The following is a 19,720-nucleotide window of genomic DNA, read 5'->3' as shown; positions in this document are numbered from 1 at the left end:
TTGCAGGATGGGAAAATTGTACAGCCAATCCGGAGCTCGAATCTTTTACCCCTCGCTATTGCCAATGTCTATTCTCATGCTGTTTGCATGTGTACAATAAAATATGTAATTAATTACTATTGAGGTAATTTGCTAATTTGGAACTGCCACCATTGTGGGATCATACTATTGGTCATTTATATCAAGTTTTGAACAAATTGACTAACCTACATGTACATGTAGAATAGTAGATGTTTGTTTCTGTTCACAATGCTAAAAACTATAAATGTATGAACTGCAGTTCTAGGTCTTATTGCCACTTAAAGATATAAAAAATTATGATAAATGAATGCTTAACGTTGCTGAAGTCTTCATTCCTACCCTTGTATTTCAAGAGAGAATACTTCCCAGTCAACCCTATTTGAAATAGGTGTAATTTTCTTACATTTTTCATTAAATAGGTTAACTAGGATACATGCGTTATCTTTAATTTTGATAAATAACTAAGATTAAATTTAGACACATTCTTAAGGTACTATACATGTATCATGATTTTTTTTAAATTTTATATTTCCAAGCAAGTTGATATTCTGAAACAGCTTGTGGTACAATAGGCCTCATATACAAATTATTCACAATACAGCTAGGATTTGAAAAGGGCAGGGGGGGGGGGGGTTGTCAAAAGGGCACTATCGACGCGCAGTATTTTGTCAAAAGGGCACTTTCGAGCTCGCGGGCATTTCTGGAATGCTTCCTGTTGCATGTTAATTTATATGTTATTAATAATTGTTAGAATATATTGTTCTCATTATTATTAAACCATTATTAAACCATTCAAATATAATGTCTTCAATGAGGAATAAATGAAATACAATGTTATAAGAGATTTATTAATTATCATATGTAAAAAAATGGCAGGGGGGGGGGGGGCTAGGAAGGGCAGGGAGACTCAAAAAATGAGCTATTGGTATGGTACTGTATGTTGAAACATAAATAAAGCTGAACATAAGGGATTAAAATCAAGTCAAGTTGTGTTTTCCTTTTTATTTTAATCAGTTATAAATTATGGAAAAGTATGCAAGTGTATGAAAGAAAAAAGTATTAATTAAGGACATTCGAATTTACACCCCACGTACGTCCCTTTTTCTCTGATTGTTTTCTATTATTAAACTCACCCTCTACACGTGCAAAGAAAATCAGCAATTTAGGTCTTTCTCCAGAAATTTGCTATAGTACAGGGACAAATATGTGTGATTCACCGGGTACTGGGTTACCCCTTTGAATTTGTTTAATTTTAGGCACTTAATCAAATGTTACTGTACTTAAGAAAGTGCAATAATTGAACAAATATATATTTAAACTAATCAGCCTTTAAAAACCTGATGAATCTTTTTAATTTAATGTCTTTCATTATATTGAAGAATTACAGCAACACAAATTGGTAAGATAAAGTAATAAATTAAAGATTTAGGCACATTGGTGCTTAAAGAGCCGGGGAAAAGGCATGAGTATTACAAGTATGGTGATTTATTATTTATTTAAAAAAACATGTTAAGAATTGAATTTATGTTATAGCAGCTTGATTCTGTGCAGTTTGATTCTGTACTTTGTTGAAAGATTGTCATATTTCTCTTATATAATTTTGTATTATTAAAATATTCCTGAAAAGAACTTGTAAGTGTATGATAGAGGCTTTCAGTTGTCCCCTTTCAGGAAAGGCATGGGACAATGAAATGTATATTGTTAAAACAACAATAACATAACAACTGTACTGGTGTTGGCCTGCAATTTATTTTAAGATGTGTATTTTACCATAGAATTAGTTTAATTGAGTAAACATCTTCAGGGTCTTTGTGTACCAAACTGGCATTGCATTGGTAAAACATAAACAGACTGTTTACTTTGGTCAATATTTATATTCAACATTTCTCATTCACTCAAAATCTTGTCAAAGCAGCAACTAATTATTGATGCTTCTGGATAATTGTATATTATTTTCTAATAAAGATATACAGCTTTGACTCATTGTTTATATTGCAATATGTTCATTTAATTAAATATATGCATGAAATAAAATTTAATAGCACACGCCCAGTTGTAAACTTCAAATACTATCAGATAAAGCAAAGCCGATGGGCGCGGTCATTTTGAATATGCGACTATGATCATGTGACTTAAAGTCACGTGCGGTAGAAAGTAGTCCGTGAGTCCACGACAGAGGTGAATGTAATGAACCGCAGTGAAAGAGAATGACAAATTGCCCGATGTCTTGAATTGTTACTTGAACGTGGGAAGTTTCACCATAATGATGAGAGCTTCCCTCAAGATCCCCATTCTAAATCATTTTGTCGAAGAAAAACCCAAACAAAATCACTCAAATAATAAGTTGCTACAACTTCAAAAAATTTAATTATATAAGTCGCCATTATTTAGTTTCGGTGGCATATAAAAAGACAAAAGTAACAAAACTGTGATGTAAAAGCAAAATATGCAGTAGCCGTGTAAACAAATAAGGACCAATAAGCCGATATTTAAATGTGTTGCCACACTTCAAAGTATGGTAAAAGAGGAAGCTGTCAGTTCGTGCGTATGTTAGTGCCATTTATGTAGTGTCTCGGTTCACAGTGAGCAGATTCAAAACATCATCCGCTCTAAGCCCCCGCCCCCCCCCCCAAGACTACAGTACTCGAGGCGCAATAACACACCACGTTTGGGTGTTTTTGATGTCAAGTTTTCAAGGATTTAGTTAACTTATTAGGGGTTTATATTTTTTTGGTAACCAATATCACATGTTAATATATCCATGGTGTTACTGCAAAATCTTCAACAAAAACCACATCGTGTGGTTAAAGATTATGTATTTACTATTTAACCAAAATAAAAAGCATTAAAGAAAAGACGCATAACACTTGTGTTCACGTTTATTGATACAACATCATGCAAGAGGTGCTTGTATAGTGCTTTATGACAGTTGAATATATATTTATATACAGGAACAGTTTGCTTTAAACAAAATCGAATACAATTGCGAGGGTTAATTGTCGCGAGAATACTTTCCCAATTATGATTTCAGGTACGTGAACCGTCCCTTCGACGTGTGCGTTGGGAGTCTGCATTAGGGATATTTTCGGTATTAGGTCCGACCACAGCTGCATCCGGCGCGCTTCGAGTCTTGATCCCGGAAGTGCTCCCTGATTGGTGAACTGTAGGAAGCTCTGAGAGTTAAGGTCATATTCGAACCAAGTGGCGTTGGTAAACCGGCGACCGTCTTCCGGTTGGTTCGGGTCGCTGTGGATTTAAAGAAGATATTTACATTACTTCATCAATTAAAAACAGCATCGTTAACATAAAACTTCATTATGCTTCGAACACATGCAATGTGTTATTGACATAATAACAATTTCGTTTGAGTGAAAAATATCACATCGTTAGTTTTAGCCCAATGAACTACCTAACGCTTTTATGTGCAATAAATATATTAACTGGACTCAGCAAACTTATTTGGTTGACCACTTATTTATTATATTACTTAGTGAACGTTGTCCGAAACCATATGACTTGATAATGCATATATTCATATTATATACAGCAGTAGTTAGAGCAATAATTTGAATAAAATGTGAAAATTCTCACACGTTACATTTATTATCAGGTACAGTATCAAGGTTCATTGTATCACTTTAATGCTCGTTAACTTATCGTGTCTTTCATTGCCTACAGGTATAACTCAAAGCATCTACTCCGTACCAGAATAACAATATGTTATTGACTAAAATTGCAGACTGGCAACGTGTCCGGATTAGTGAAGTTAAACCAGATGGCAACCATACATTCCCGAACACGGCAAAGTTGAACACATCAAAAAAAAAACATACATACCCCGTTCTGGCGATGTTCTTACACATGGTCACCATACTTACCCGGACTTAGCGAAGTTCGTCCACATGGTAACCATGCCCCTGGCGAGTCACCGCTCTTCCTCCGTGTAGTTTCCGTTGCTGCGTGGTCCAGAGTACAGCGGATAGCCGAACACGTACTGAATGTCGTCTGCGTGGTTTGAACCTTGAAACGTGATTGAATGAAATTATAATTTTAAATCTAGAACATTTTTGTGTCGTTCGAAATCGAGTTTCATGCATGTGCATAAGTGTCCAAACCCCATACAGCTCCGCGACGCCACTGTCCGATTTTATGCTATTTCCTGTTTAAGTCACTTCTAACAAAACATCCTTGGGTTCTTGTTTTGGTCTCATACTTCATATTCATATATTTTACCCGATGTGCCCTCAACAGTCGTAAAACGTATTACCATTCTAATGATAATGTTTCTATTTACCTTTTTGTGATTTGTAAAAAGGAGAGCAAAAGGATCATGTAAAGCATACGCTCAGGTCACACATCATAGTAGAAAGTTGCCCCAGCATAGCGAAGTACATGCCGTTCTAATTAAAAAACTAGTTTCATTTGCTGATAAATAATGAAAAATGGACAGTCATGTACTACCATTTTTTACAAAAAAATCCGTTAATAATATCACTCATCTTACATTAATTTGAAAACACCAAAGCATATTAATTTTAGCATATACATATACATATACATGTAGTAGATCTATGCTGATTATTATATGAGCAGCGCTCTTGGAAAACCATGTGCTTAAAGTATCGTTCCTGCACAGCTTGTGCAATCCGCATAGGGGCAACACTTTCCGCTATTTTATCATACCACCGCATTGATATCTGCCTGATATAACGTTGCCTGATATATTTTTATATCATATAGACGAGTTAATTGTTATTGTTTACATTCGGGATTTTCCGCGCATGCGCACTGACTGGTTGGCAAAAGCACTGGTTACAGTAACGTAAAACATGTATAAAGGGCTTTTGTTTAGTCAATTAATTGATAATAAAAACGAAATAAACATTAAAACTCTTTAAAAAAAGTGCAAATATAGCATATTTAGTACCAAATAAATGTATATTCACAAATAAAATTTCCTCTTTATAAAAATACGAAGTAGTTATTAAAATAGAGTAAACGTGATTGGAAGACTTAATACTGACAATTCCACAAAACAAAACAATAAATTAGCCGTATTCTTTCTGATAATAAGACTTGAATAAATTATATTTAAACACTAATAAAACATATTTTAATTGTATTATAATTTTAAGTGGTGTGGATAGTGTTTTATTTCATCAGCGATCAATAGAGTCAGAGGTGCATTTAATCAATTATAAAAAAAAAGCCCTAAAAAGCGGAATACAGTACTTTTTTTAAATATTGGGGTAATTTTCTTTTACATTGAATGAATTTACGTTTCGTTTACATTGAATGAATATAAATTCAATTTACCATACAAACGGAAAAACCCTGCATATTAATTACGCAAATGTAACTGTCTTTGCATGTATATTGAAATCTCTATTAGTAATAAGGAGTGATAAAAATATAGCATTTTATTTTAAATGCATATATTTAATTTATCTAACGGCCCCTTTTGTGACTGCTTATGTTCATGATCGTGTTTCGGACCCTGCAGTAATGTACAATCTTTACACATAATAGCGGAGTTAACTTTTGCCGGTACCCGTTAAATACCTTAATTGCATAGCAGTAAAATTGCACAATATTTAAATGTATAGTTATTAAACAATGTATTATTACGTTTAACTGGCTAATAAATATATACACTCGTTCCAGTTAATACATTTCCGACAAATGTCTTCATTTTTGTTAAAATGTTAAAGTATTTCATAAAAAATTAACTTATCAGTATTTTTAGCTTTAAAATGTGGCTTACAACAGTTTGATGTGTGCTGCGTGGATGCAATAGCGTGTATCCCCGTACATATCTTCGATGTTGTTATATTTTCAGCCTTCAGAGGCTGGTGGCGGTATTGTGTTTTTATTATTTTTTAAGAATTGTTTTTAATGAAAATTCAATACTGCTCCAGCAGCTGGAGTTTCACTTCTTTATATTAAATGATTGCTCAATATGCCAAGAGATGACATAGAGGTATCGTGACTTATGTTTACTGACCAGACACTCGTCTGCAACATGTGGTTTATGCAAGGGTCCAAGTGTAGGTCCCTGGGTTTATGACACCATGTTTTCTTTGTAATTGTCTGGACAGTATCCGATCATAACGAGATAATCGGTTTGTGATAACAAAGGTGCAATTATACACCGGGATATAAATGCTGCAACAAAGAGTGCCAAAATTAGTGTGGCTGTCCGGCTAGCGCAGTGGTTAGCACGCTCGCTTCTCACCTAGGCGACCCGGGTTCGATTCCCGTTCCCGGCGCATGTGAGTCTGGTTGGTGGTCACCATAACGGACAGGTGGGTTTCCTCCGGGTACTCCGGTTTCCCCCCACAGCACAAGACCACGCCTAAATTAAAAATCTTTCAGTAAAAACAATAAATAGCTGGAAATTGCAGCTATCATTCAAAATTCGTCCCAACTTTCGTGAGTCTAACATCTGATTAGGAAGGAGTGCTGGGACACACTCTGGGTCCTCACCTAATGCAGCCTCTGGCGCGGAGGGACCTCATAAACATGGAAATACACACACGCCAAAATTAGTGTGAACAATTAAATAAAACAATTACATTAAATAAAAGAATTTATTGAATGTGTAAGAAGGTAAGTTTTTCCAGACACATAAAGGTTCAAATCAGTTACCCTATGTCGCGTACATACAATTGACCTATTCGTTGTTTGTTTTTATCCTTATTTGTTTTCGTTCATTAAATTTAATTCATTCTGAAAGAATTTCAATTTCTGAGAAGTTTTTAACTATAAAAGGTTGCGATGAAGTGCCAAGTAGAGAGATTTTTGTTTAACCACATACCGAGCTCTTAGATTGTGTTCCACTCCCGAGTTCGTTGTCAGTAAAAACAAATAATAATAACAACAATAAAATCGTACCAAAGATGCATTTCCTTGCATGCTTATGTTTTATTCAGACATAATTAGTAAAATTATATTTGATATTGTGCATGATTATCATTAAAAACGAAGATTTCGTCAACCTTCTCTATATGCGCTTATATAAATTGCACCTCTTTTGCCAACCAGTGGGCGGAGTCTAAACTTTGCAGGTGCGTGTGACGTCACGCGTTAACTCGTCTATTCAACAGGAAGTTCTTATATCAGTCATGTGTGGAGGATGGTCATATTACTCGGAATCAACTATAAAGTATTCATTGTTTAGTAAAATCGAATCAGATTCAACAAAACAAACAATTTGATACCAAGATGTACTATATTTTGAAAACAAACTGCAACACAAACAGCAAAAAACATTTCTTTTACAAATATTAAAGCGCGTGCTCATGACGTCATTATAAACGCTTCAAACGACACAAGTCATATTCTTTTCCCGCTAAAACTGCAGCTTTTTAGCGATTTTTTTTCCATTATTTTTGTAAAATCTGGGACGTAGAGGTATGATAAATAGAAAAACAGGTAACTGACTGATCTTTTTTAAATATATCAGGCTCGGCACGAATAAAATCGCTTCGCCGTTTTATTATTCTAAGACTTGCCTGATATATTACAAAAAGATCAGGCAGTAACCTGTTGTTTTCTATATGGAGTTTTTCGTTAAAGAAATCTCTTCTAAACGAAACTGCAGTCTATGTGCGCTTTGTGAAAACCAGACATTATGCATGTGCGTCCATTGTCGACCCTGATTAGCCTATGCGGACTGCACATGATATTCTGGAAAGACACTTTAAGCATATGCAATATGCCCGATTTTCCCAAGAGCTTTTATAATTGCAAACAGTCACCTTGTATCCAGATTGGTGTTTGTAACGTATGCGTCGTTGGGATTACGCTCAGTTCGTACAAATACGTCTTCCCCTTCCTAAGTGCCGCGTGCCCTTTCACCGTAGACACGGCTGGGTAGAAAAAAACTCACGTCATTGGACATGTTAGTGAGACTGAACAGCAACACAAAGTTAGTGATGGCGCTGTCATTCGGACGCAGCCAGTCAGTGTACTCTCCGTTATTGAGGTTATGCTGTGATTCTTTAGTTTGATGACGTCCTCGACTATAGAAGATATTGCATTACCTGTAAATTGCCCACGTGTAAGGTTAAACGTGTTCATATCTGTAGACTTAAACATGAATGGCCATACATCTCTGAAGTAAACAGCGCCGTCAAAATTATTTGCGCCAGTCATAAGGTCTAATGATCCAGAGAAATTTCGCGCATTCTGAGTGTGAGAAAAATTCCCGAAAATGATTTCCTGTGAGGACGCTAAGAGAAAGTCTCTGTCAATAACTGGTTGCCAGGCCGAAGTATCGTCGTCTTGGAGTTGCCAAGGGGTAAGAGCTCGAAGACATGTTACTGGGTCCGGCGCCCGCTCGCAGCCTTTATTTGCAATCAACGGTTCTGCGTTTGGTGTAGCATGGACTGCCCAATAAGCAAGCGCCGAGCCACTCTGAGCAATCACACGCTGAAAGAATCTTCGGTTGCCCGGATAAAGAGACTGAAATATTACAGATTCACCACCTGCCGATTCGCCAAATATATTGACGTCATTTGGATTTTCGGTAAAAGCTACTATATTATCATGAACCCATTTGATCCCGAGGTGCTGATCCCAAAGTCCCAGGTTACCCGGAAGTTTTCCATCAGCGCTCTGGATGTATCCAAACATACCAAGTCTGTAACTTACTGTAACCACGATGACGTCACCAAACGCAATGATGCCTTCTCCTTGGAAAATTGCGGTTGCGCCCTCTTTGTAAGAGCCTCCGTGAATCCAAATCATCACCGGCATTGAGACGTTCTTCTCAAATGTATGGGGAACAAAAACGTTGAGATTCAAACAGTCTTCTGAAAAGTTTACATATTTTCCATACTTTATTTCGCCTCCCAAATGAGACGGAAAGCACGCCATTGGATTCTTGGTAGCGTCGAACGTGCTTAAAAATGGCGCCTTGGGAATTGGGTTTTTGAAGCGATTTTTACCAGTAATGTCGACATTCGGTACGGGCGTCCGTCTACTGTCAATGTTTCCTGTAGACCGGAAATAGCTCCCATGAGTGTCTTGATTGTTATACAACCCACACATCCAAACATAACCGCTATAATCGCTATAGACATTGACTCACAGAAACAAACAACATACAGTCAACTAATAATTGTTTTACGCTTAAACTTGGCTTGTGAAGTGAAATCAAATGTACGTTTATTATGTCGAAGACTTAGTTTCATATCTATGTAAGTGTACTTCATTTCACAGGTTTAAATTACACAACTGATAGCACTACGGGGTCGCGGAAGGACATGCGCATGTTTATTTTAATATCTGGCTTGTAACGTCGTTATCAAGACTTACTCATCTCGGTTTCGCTTCTTATTGCGTCATTTCAACAAATTGCCATATCGTTTTGACGATAACAGAAGTCGTTCACACGACTAATTATGGCGTTTATATGATCCACTTAGTCCTTCACAGGAGTTAATTATCTATTGGGAACGAGACATATATCGTGTAAATGACATAAATAAAACCCTGCATGTGCCACCGTACAGTATAGTGTTCCTAACGGTAAGTATCTGATATCGGTATGTCACGAATTCGGACACATTAAATGTAACGTTGATAGGTTGTTGATAAATGTTGGCCGCTGAAAATAATGTAAACATACGGCTGGTGTGCGCTAATGTGTTTTTTGTTAATACCACACTGTGTCTTCAGATTAATGTAAATTCAACATATGTTCACGCATTCAAAAATAAGTATTGGTATACAGGTATGTCCAATGCATATTTTATAAATATTATAAATATTTCAGCTTTTTAAAAAATATAATATTAAATCGGATGGTCATAGTGCCTCTTTTGAATTATCGCTGCTGTTACCGCTCTGGGGATAATTGCTACTAGATTAGGCGTGTTTGATTGTTTCATATACTTGATAATTTACACAATGGAAAGTCGACACAGTATGTTATACTAGTATTACACACTGTAAAACATTAGTAGATTAACTTCAACAGACATTGTATTGTTTGAAAAATGTAATCAAAGTAGTCAGTCAAAGTTTTGTTGAGAAGTCAAGCTAAATGAATATGAGTGACGTATGTTTTAGCAATTTTACCGACCTCAATGACTTGAAAGTTTTATGAAAGTTTGTGGGCATTTTGCCCTCTCGTTATTGCAAATGAATCATATATTATGTACTAAATAATCAAACATGATTAAGAAAAGTTAAGGGGAGACAAAACATTGCAGCATTAACAAAGTCTTATTGCCAATCACTGTGTATTTTGTACATGACTAACCCTCCATACATTGTTAGTGTCCTATTGATAGCATACTGTTCAAATATGATACTCGTTCTGTGAAAACAGGGTTAAATGCGTGTGCGTAAAGTATCGTGCCAGATGGAACGACTTTCCTTTCGCGAAACATAGCATAAAGGCGACACTTTACGCATATACATTAAGCCCCGTTTTCGCAGAGCACTAATCAAATATAAGTTCGATATTACCAACTCCTACTCTCTGTCCTTTCAGAATGAATTATCAAATTTTTTTCTGAACTGCTGTTAGAAATGTATGATTTCTGTAGAACTTAAACAATTAAAATTTAAAAAATAAAATGTATACATTCATTTTATTAAATCAAAAATTCTTAAATAACTTACCAAATCCACATAGTGTAATAAACATATATATACAGGTTAACATAAGTCGGAAAGTTACCGTCGGTTCAAACTTTGGAAATTTGCACCGATATGTTTTAATAAAATCGACAATATTTGCACAGGTAAAGTCGTTTATTGACCTTTTAGTTCGAAAATATCATAGTTTTGCTGCCTTTACTATTACATTATTTCATTTGAAATTGTAGTTTGTCTTCACAACGTTTATGACGTAAATTTGTAATGAAAGCTATCGTGTTGTGACCATCATTTTGTACAAACATATGTACTCGTTAATTCCAATGTACATCGAAAGAAAGCTGAGCTATCCATGGAATCCCTTGGAATCTCTTGGAAGAAGTGGGCAGGAGGTCTGACCAAAGCTGCATCCGGCGCGCTTGGAATTGGGACCCCGGAAGTGCTCCCTGATAGGTGAACTGTAGGAAGCTCTGAAAGTCAAGGTCATACTCGGCCCACGTGGCGTTGGTGAACTGACGGGCATCTTCCGGTTTGTTTGGATCCCTAAGGATTAAAGGAAATGTTACTTTATAACTTAAAACGTAACAACAAACCGACAATAATATTACTGAAAGATTTTGTTTTTCAAAATTATTATAATACATAATAGATAGTTGCGGTCTGTTCCAAGATAAAGGAGTTACAATTCTTGTAAAGGCATAATAAATAGTGTTGGGAACAATACGTACCCGGAATGTCAAAGTGTATCCACATGACTGTTACCATACTCGCCCGTAATCGCAAATTTCGTACACATGGTAACGATAAATACCCGGACTTGGAAAGGTTCGTCCACATTGTAAACATACGCACCCTGACTTGGCGAAGTTCGTCCACATGGTAACCATGCCCCTGGCAAGTCGTCGCTCCTCCTCCGTGTAGTTTCCGGTACTGCGAGGTCCGGCGTAAAGCGGATACCCGAACACGTACTGAATGTCGTCTGCGTGGTTTGAACCTAAGCGAAAAATGAAATTTGAAACGCTTGCGGTGTTCACAAGAGATTTTAATCGGCCACCGTTGAGTTCAAATCTGGTAAGTAAGCAGATCAACAATGTGTCTACACATTTTATGGAAATTAGAATAATACATTGATTTTGCTGTCTTAAGGATAAGGCGACCGTATAAGGGCTTTAACACTGAAGACAGCAATCAATATATAATAAGGAAGCTATGAAGGTATTTACTGTACTTTATTCGGGGGAATATGTTGAAGCATAAATCGGAGGTAGAACGCAAGGTTTCCGTTTTGCCGTCTCAGCAACAACCGTTAGTGAAAAAGTAGCATTTTTGAGGACATCGCGTGCTGTAATATCGACCCGCGTTTTTGATAAAAACACATATCTGAATGCAAGCTCGCCGCGAACACTGTGCAACCCTAAGCTATAGAGGTACAATCAAAGATTAATATGCTTGTTAAAATACCGGATATCCAGTTTGGTGTCTGTAAGGCATGTGTGGTTGGGACAACGCTCAGTTCGTACAAGTACGACTTTCCCTTTCCGAGCAACGCGTGGCCCTTCACCGTGGAAACTGCTGGGTAGAAGAACGCCACGTCACTGGACATGTTGGTGAGACTGAACCGCAAGGTGGCGCTGTCATTCGGATGCTGCCAGTCCGTGTATTGTATATTCAGTAACTCCTCGGCAATTAGAGCAGTTCGGATGTTCTTGGGTTTGATGATGTCAATGACCACTGCTGGAATTGCGATCCTAATAAACTCGTCTCTTGTTAAGACAAACGTGTTCATATCTGAATAGTGCAGGATGTTTGGCCAGACGTCTCTGAGATATAAAGCGCCGTCGAAATTATTCACACCAGTCATGAAGTCTAACGATGCGAAGAAATTGCGGGCGCTTGAAGTTGTTGAGTCAGTTCCATAAACAATATCTTTTGGCGAAGCGATCACAAAGTCTTTGTCTACAAACGGTGCCCATGGTAAAGTGTCGTTGTCTTGAAGTTGCCCGGGGGTGAGGGCGCGAAGGCATTCTATTGGGTCCGGAGCCTGGTCGCAACCCTTCTTAGTGATGAAAGCCTCTGCGTTCGGTAATTCATGACTTGCCCAGTAGGCCAAAGCGGAGCCACTCTGAGCAATCACGCGCTGGAAGAAGCCTTGGTTACCCGGATATAAGGCCTGGTACACAACAGATGCGCCACCCGCCGACTCTCCAAATATGGTGACGTCATTGGGGTTTCCGGTGAACGCTTTTATGTTATCGTGGACCCATTTGATCCCTAGGTGCTGATCCCAAAGACCCTGGTTACCAGGAAGTTTCCCGTCCGTGCTTTGAATGAATCCGAACATTCCAAGTCTATAATTTAATGTGACCACAATGCCGTCACCAATGGTACTAATGCCTTCCGCGGGAAATATCACACTGGCACCCTCCACAAATGCGCCTCCGTAGATCCAAACCATAACCGGAAGCGACACGTTCTTCTCAAAAGTATGAGGCACGAACACATTGAGTGTTAAGCAATCTTCCGTAAAGTTGACATATTTGTCTAACTTCTGTTCAGCCTCATTATATGATGGATAACACGCCATGGGCAGCTGAGTGGCATCGAACGTGCTCGAAAATGGCGCCTTTGGGATGGGCTTCATGAAGCGATTTTCACCTGCTGTTGACTCTGCGAATGGAATACTGAGGAATTTTGACATCCGGTACTGGCGTCCGTCTACTGTCAGTGTCTCCTCTAGCCCAGAAATAGATCCAACGGGCGTTTTAACGGTAAAACAGTACGCTGCGTTTACAACTAAAACAAGCATCAGCAAAACAATAACGCTATTTTTCCGCATAATGTAAGTGTGTGTTTCAATCCTGTTTGAAATGAACTTACAATTACTATGACCGTCTGATACAAGTAGGTTCACATGTATCTAGTTGTCGAATCGTTATCATGTTCCGAATATTGTTATGGATAAAAATTCCACAAGGAGGCTTCGCAATTTAAACGTTTGTCCTATTTTATAAACTTCACTTATTTTAAATTGTTGTACATCTGTTTGTTTATCTCAGAAAATGGATTCCTGTCTTACATTTATACCACAATCGATCGCCAGCCGCGCAGATAAAGAAAGCAATCAGGAAACTTCTTCCAGTGCAAAAACACACTTTATCATAATCAAGTTATCACGTTTCCAGTTTGATTTCAATTTTAAAGTAAACACAATATTAACAGCGTCTTATTCATTTTAAAGGTGCAAGAAGAAAAAAACGAAACAGCACAATTATTAAATTCTTTACCGTTGTTCTGCAGTTAATTTCATTTTTTTCCGCATGCTTTAATGAACACATGATGCATCGTGTTATCTCCATACGATAATGAATTGTTTGCCGTAACTTTAAAATGTCCTGATAAATGATAGAGTAATCGTTAAATTTACAGAACTTAATACGCATGTTTTAAATGATTCTTGGTCAAAATTTCAACAAAAGCCGTTCAAAAATATAGGAGTTTTATTGCTTTGAATACGTGTTGCGTTAGAAAAGTCTTTAAGTGTAATATCTAGTACAGTGCGTCGCGTTTATTGTATTGCTTCATATAGTTGGGCCGTGCTCTGTGAAAATGGGGTTTAATGCATGTGCGTAAAGTGTCGTCCCAGATTAGTCTTTGCAGTCCGTCCAGGCTTATCAGGGACGACACTTTCCGCCTAAACTTGATTTCCACTAAGAAAAGACTTTCTTGAAACGAAAACTATCTTAAAAGCGGGAAGTTTCTAACCTGATTAGCCTGTGCGGACTGAACAGGTCAATATAGGACAACACTTTACGCATATGCATTAAACCCCTTTTTCACAGACCACGGCCCATTTTCAGGTCGCGGTCGTCCAAGGCGCGATATTGACGCTATATTGTGTCGTTTGTCGTCCGTAATTACAGTGTATCGAGTTGAACATCAGACGTCGCGTTAAAACGCGATTAGCGGTGCGACTATTTAATGTAAACAAAGGCACTTGACAATAACAAAAGGCATTCAATTTCTATTGTAACATTTCCTGCCTAAATAAGCGCGACACTTCGACATTCTTATCATCATAAAGCGTGTCGGTGGTTGTCGTGTGTCGATCTCAAATTGCGACACGAGGAATTCCTTATATATAATCTTACAGGATTCCATATCGATGCAACTTTTTTTCCTCACGGACAATGCGACATATGAGTCTTTAAATGTCGTGTATCTTTGTTCGTTGTCGAGAGTTGTTGGATATTGTGGTATCCAATCGTGTTTCCCCTTAATTGTAGTGTGTCGATCTCATATTGCGTAAGGCACCTTTCAATTAACCATCAACCAGATTCCGTTAATAAAGAAAACAAACATTAATACGAAACAAGTTAAACGGATTTCGCGAACTACTTCGCGCATATAACAAATAAAATCACTATAGTGTCTAACTTTGTTTATGCTACATCATCTTCAAGTAACTGGCATTACTTTCATATGATAAAAATTAGGACACATATTTCTGTTGTGATATCAATTTCGAAATACATTTTAAAGTAAGTAATCACACGCAGATAAGAGCGATGCATTTAAATAGTCAGCTCTATTTTAATTGAATTCATCTTACAAACTTCGTTTAAACTTGAAAGAATTGTTGCTGGTAGTTTAAAATGACAGGTTATTATTTGCGTGCATCAGCTTGTATGACGATTGTAGTGATTATGTTTCGATGTGCGGCTTGTATCACAGTTCAGACGCCCGTGGGACCTATTTCCGGTCTGGAAGAGACACTGACAGTAGACGGACGACAGTACCGGATGTCGACATTCCGCAGTATTCCATTCGCAGAGTCAACAGCAGGCGAAAATCGCTTCAAGAAGCCGATCCCCAAGGCGCCATTTTTGAGCACTTTTGACGCTACCAAGATACCTATGGCGTGTTTTCCTTCTTCTGTAAACTTTGAGTTCGGAGGGTATCTTAACTTCACGGAAGACTGTTTGACACTTAATGTGTATGTACCTCATAGATTTGAGAAGAACGTGTCACTTCCGGTGATGATTTGGATCTACGGGGGCGCGTTCGTACAAGGCGCAGCAGCAGACTATCCAGGAGAAGGCATCAGCACGTTTGGTAACGTCATCGTGGTTACAGTTAACTACAGGCTTGGAATGTTCGGATTCATTCAGAGCGCCGATGGGAAACTTCCGGGTAATCAGGGACTTTGGGATCAGCACCTAGGAATCAAATGGGTCCACGAAAACATACAAGCTTTCACCGGAAATCCCAATGACGTCACGATATTTGGTGAATCGGCAGGTGGAGCGTCGGTTGTATTTCAGTCTCTATATCCGGGTAATCAAGGCTACTTTCAGCGTGTAATTGCTCAGAGTGGTTCCGCGCTTGCTGGCTGGAGTGTCCAACCTTCACCAAACGCGAATCCGTTTATTTCCAAGAAAGGCTGCGAGCGGGCACCGGACCCTGTAGAATGTCTTCGCGCCCTGACACCACGACAACTCCAAGATGATGAGTTTTCATTCTGGAAACCAGTTGTAGATCGGGACTTCCTTAAAGCGTCCCCGCATGAAATAGTGTTTGGCAATGATTCTCAGACTTACAACGCGCGAAATTTCTTCGCGTCTTTGGACATTCTTGTTGGCGCGAACAATTTCGACGGTGCTTTGAATCTGTTTGGTTTGTCATTTACTCTTAATTTTACAGATATTAACACGTTTAACCTAACACGAGAGCAGTTTACCGGTTTTATCATACCTAATACTATTTCAAACGCCATCAAACCAAAGAACGACATTATTTCCGCCATAATGGGAAATCTTCTTGATTTCGAGTACACTGACTGGCAGCGTCCGAACGACAGCGCCACCCTGTGGTTTAGTACCATAAACATGTCGAGTGACTCAGGGTTCTTCTTTCCGGCAGTATCCACGGTGAAAGGGCACGCGGCGCTCCGGAAGGGGAAGACATATTTGTACGAACTGAGCGCTGACCCAACCACGCATTTCATACCGACACCCAATTGGATACAAGGTAATTAAATAAGTTTAACAATAAATTGTGAATACATACTTATATATCAGACTTTGGCTATAAATAATATTTAATCCATGGATGCCTGTACGAAATACTTACATAAATTATTGCAAGTAATACATAACACTACTTTTCGGAATTGTTTTTCATTCGTCTCATACATTTCTCACGACAATTCTGATTTTTAGCTTCATCAAATTCATATACTTAAATTATTGTTCCTAGGTTCAAACCACGCAGACGACATTCAGTTCGTGTTTGGCTATTCGCTGTTCGCCGGACCTCAAAGTACCGGAAACTACACTGAAGAAGAGCGGCGACTCGCCAGGGGCATGGTTACTATGTGGACGAACTTCGCCAAGTCCGGGTAAGTATGATTACCATGGTGACATACTTCGCCATATCCGGATACGTTGTCAGTGTTCAATTATTAAAAAAGTTGTCGCTAAGTCCCCTCATGGGAGGCTTTTGGAATTCACTTGTCCGTCCGTCCGTGCGTTCCCTAAGAAGTTTGTATTTGTATCCTGTCTTTAACGACTATTTCATTGCGCCTCCTTATAATGTCTTCAAAGTTTCCTTTTTTTAAACAATTAAAGCCACTCACTTTGCCTCTGACCTTGAAATGAAATACATAATAATCAATACATATGGATGCAATTTGAAAGTCTGCAAAATTGTCATTAAATCTATAGCCTAGTAAGCAAGTAATTTATTATTTTACAAACGGTATCGCTTTTAAAACACAAAGTAGAATTTCTAGACGTATACGTACGTTTCGACAAAGGCGATTTTTGAAAGTTTTAAAACGCAAAAAAGACGGATTACTACCTTGTAACCACCAGATATATTCTAATTGGCATAGATAAAATTGAATCTACCGGTATAGCCTAGTTAGCAAGTTATCTATTAATTTTCAAACGGTACCGCTTTAAAACCGAAGTAGGATTTCTAGACGTATACGTCCATTTCGACAAATGAGATTATTTTAAAGTTTTAAAGCGCAAAAAAGACGAATTTTTACCTAATAACCACCAGATATATTCTAATTGCCATAGATTAAATACGTTTCTTATTTATACTTAAATTCACTATGCAAAATAAGTTGTGTGACTTTAACATGTAAGACTGTATGAACACGTTTTTCTCTATATGTCAAATTTTAAAAGTTATATGAAAGACACTTCATATCCGGCATATCAAGTAATTTATCTGAAATCTTCATATGAAATTTTGGATGAAGATACGTGACATGAACAAATCAAATTGGCACAATCAAGGGTAGTTGGACCCCAAAACAACCTCTATTTCACCAAGGACATTGTGAAACTGAACGAGTTATGGACATTTATAAAGTCAAGTTTGCATGTGTTGTACATCCACAGGGACCCAAACATACCGAGCGACGCCCGCCGATTTACCAACGCCACTTGGGCCGAGTACGACCTTAACTCTCAGAGCTTCCTACAGTTCACCAATCATGGAGCACTTCCGGGGTCTCGATTTCAAGCGCGCCGGATGCAGCTGTGGTCAGACCTCATACCGACAATAGCCCTGATGGGGACTCCCCAACCACACGGCACAGGGACGGTTCACGTACCTGACATAATAATTGGGAAATAATTCTCGCGACATTGTATTCGATTTTGTTTAAGGAAACTGTTTCTGTATATATATTCAACTGTCATAAAGCACTATACAAGCACCGCTTTCATGCTGTTGTATCAATATACGTTGATAAAATGTGTGGAGCAATATATCAAGCTTTCTTTATGTATAGGTAAATCTGATCATATAGTAATGCAATGTTTCAAATGTCATAATAATGTAACACTAACAATCCGCAATTATCATCCAACTAGTTTGTTCATTATTATTAGCAAATTTAAGACGCAATTAATTAACTGTTAAACATAAATATACGAGATTGAACCTTTCCCTGAACAAACCTTAATAGGCTATGAAATTATGTTTGTATGGTGTGTGCCAAGTGCTTTTGATTATAAATTAATAATGTGATTCATAGTTACGGCAACCTATTCTGGCTTGCACACGCTACACATAAGTGGCTAGAAAATTAAACGATTTCCCTTTTATCATGGGCACTAAACTATTTCGGTAGTTTTGTGTTACAATTTAAGATAACTCGCTTTTAACGATAGGTTTTTATTCATTTCTTTCCCTAAAATTCGTGTTACTATATATATTGAAAGCAATTATGTGGTATCAACACAATGCATATATTCAAAGTACATTCCGTCTTCCCCTGACGATTTACGGACTCAGCTTTGACCCCTCTAGTCTTGGGGATGGAATTTACCGGTGATGATTAATTGTAACGGGGCCAAAATGTGTACGCATCTCCTTTCATATGCTTTAAATACGAGGTGATATTGCCAATGTTCTGGGTGATTATGCTCAACTCAGCCAATGGAATAAATGAAGTTTATTCGTTCGGGTCTGCTGGCGTTATGTTAAATTTAATTGCCATGATCATCTTCATTAAACGTTATAAACAATGATTATGAAGAGAGCTAACTAAATTTTGAAGGCAAGCATGCTGTAGACGACTTGTGCAAAAATCGCCTTTTTACAAACAAATGCTCACGAAAAAATGCTGATTTTACCTTAAGTCAGCTAATGAAGATTTTAAACATTGATTGTACACATCGAATCGAGAGATTGGTACCGACTGCTGCTATAAGGGAAACACAATCCAAGTTATTATACTTTCGCAAACAAGTTCGGGAGAAAATATTGTTGTAACTCTCTCGTTAAAAGTTTGAGAATGCTGGTGAGACTGAACCGCAGGGCCGCGCTGCCATTCGGACGCTGCCAGTTCGTGGAATCAAAATCGAGAAGCTTACCAATAATTGCGGCAGTTTTGTCGTTCTTTGGTTTAATGACGCAGGGGTATTGGGAAGGGCAATATCGGTGAACACTCTAGATAGCAGACGATTTTTTTCCACAATAAATCTTACGGAGGAGTCCGGAGATAGTCGATGTATCACGATTGTATCGGTATACTGTCCTCGCGTCAGGTTCAACGTGGCCATAGCTG

The 19,720-nt window shown here is 38.0% G+C and overlaps 2 protein-coding genes across 3 annotated transcripts; one reads left to right on the top strand and one right to left on the bottom strand.

The window, feature by feature from the left end:
• Positions 1-3,931: 3,931 nt before the first annotated feature.
• On the bottom strand, positions 3,932-13,983 carry LOC127852166 (cholinesterase 2-like). 2 transcript variants are annotated; one of them, XM_052386005.1, is made up of 3 exons: positions 12,094-13,975; positions 11,485-11,626; positions 10,609-11,175 (listed from the first exon to the last, which is right to left on the bottom strand). In XM_052386005.1, the coding sequence occupies exons 1-3, from the start codon at positions 13,466-13,468 to the stop codon at positions 10,947-10,949; spliced, it is 1,746 nt and encodes a 581-aa protein (XP_052241965.1). In that variant the 5' UTR covers positions 13,469-13,975; the 3' UTR covers positions 10,609-10,946. The 2 variants fall into 2 exon arrangements, with proteins under 2 accessions (XP_052241966.1, XP_052241965.1); XM_052386006.1 differs by lacking the exons at positions 10,609-11,175; positions 11,485-11,626 and adding an exon at positions 3,932-4,041 and having other exon boundaries at positions 12,094-13,983.
• A 1,187-nt stretch (positions 13,984-15,170) lies between these two features.
• LOC127852165 (cholinesterase 2-like) lies at positions 15,171-18,416 on the top strand. The gene is made up of 3 exons (XM_052386004.1): positions 15,171-16,659; positions 16,888-17,029; positions 18,045-18,416. Exons 1-3 carry the CDS (start codon positions 15,285-15,287, stop codon positions 18,280-18,282), a joined length of 1,755 nt encoding a protein of 584 aa, XP_052241964.1. The 5' UTR covers positions 15,171-15,284; the 3' UTR covers positions 18,283-18,416.
• Positions 18,417-19,720: the final 1,304 nt, after the last annotated feature.

This window comes from Dreissena polymorpha, chromosome 12 (assembly GCF_020536995.1).
Source record: "Dreissena polymorpha isolate Duluth1 chromosome 12, UMN_Dpol_1.0, whole genome shotgun sequence".
Lineage (NCBI taxonomy): Eukaryota > Metazoa > Mollusca > Bivalvia > Myida > Dreissenidae > Dreissena > Dreissena polymorpha.
The sequence above is the reverse complement of the archived record's forward strand: the minus strand, read 5'-3'. Positions and strand labels throughout refer to the sequence as shown.

Bases quoted from the DNA above. Each gene is read 5' to 3' on its own strand.
- LOC127852165 (XM_052386004.1), top strand. From the start codon at position 15,285: ATGACAGGTTATTATTTGCGTGCATCAGCTTGTATGACGATTGTAGTG. The intron at 16,660-16,887 runs GTAATTAAATAA...TATTGTTCCTAG, and splicing joins GACACCCAATTGGATACAAG to GTTCAAACCACGCAGACGAC. The intron at 17,030-18,044 runs GTAAGTATGATT...GTACATCCACAG, and splicing joins ACGAACTTCGCCAAGTCCGG to GGACCCAAACATACCGAGCG.
- LOC127852166 (XM_052386005.1), bottom strand. From the start codon at position 13,468: ATGCGGAAAAATAGCGTTATTGTTTTGCTGATGCTTGTTTTAGTTGTA. The intron at 11,627-12,093 runs GTATTTTAACAA...TTTTTCGCTTAG, and splicing joins GACACCAAACTGGATATCCG to GTTCAAACCACGCAGACGAC. The intron at 11,176-11,484 runs GTGCGTATGTTT...TTTAATCCTTAG, and splicing joins ACGAACTTCGCCAAGTCAGG to GGATCCAAACAAACCGGAAG.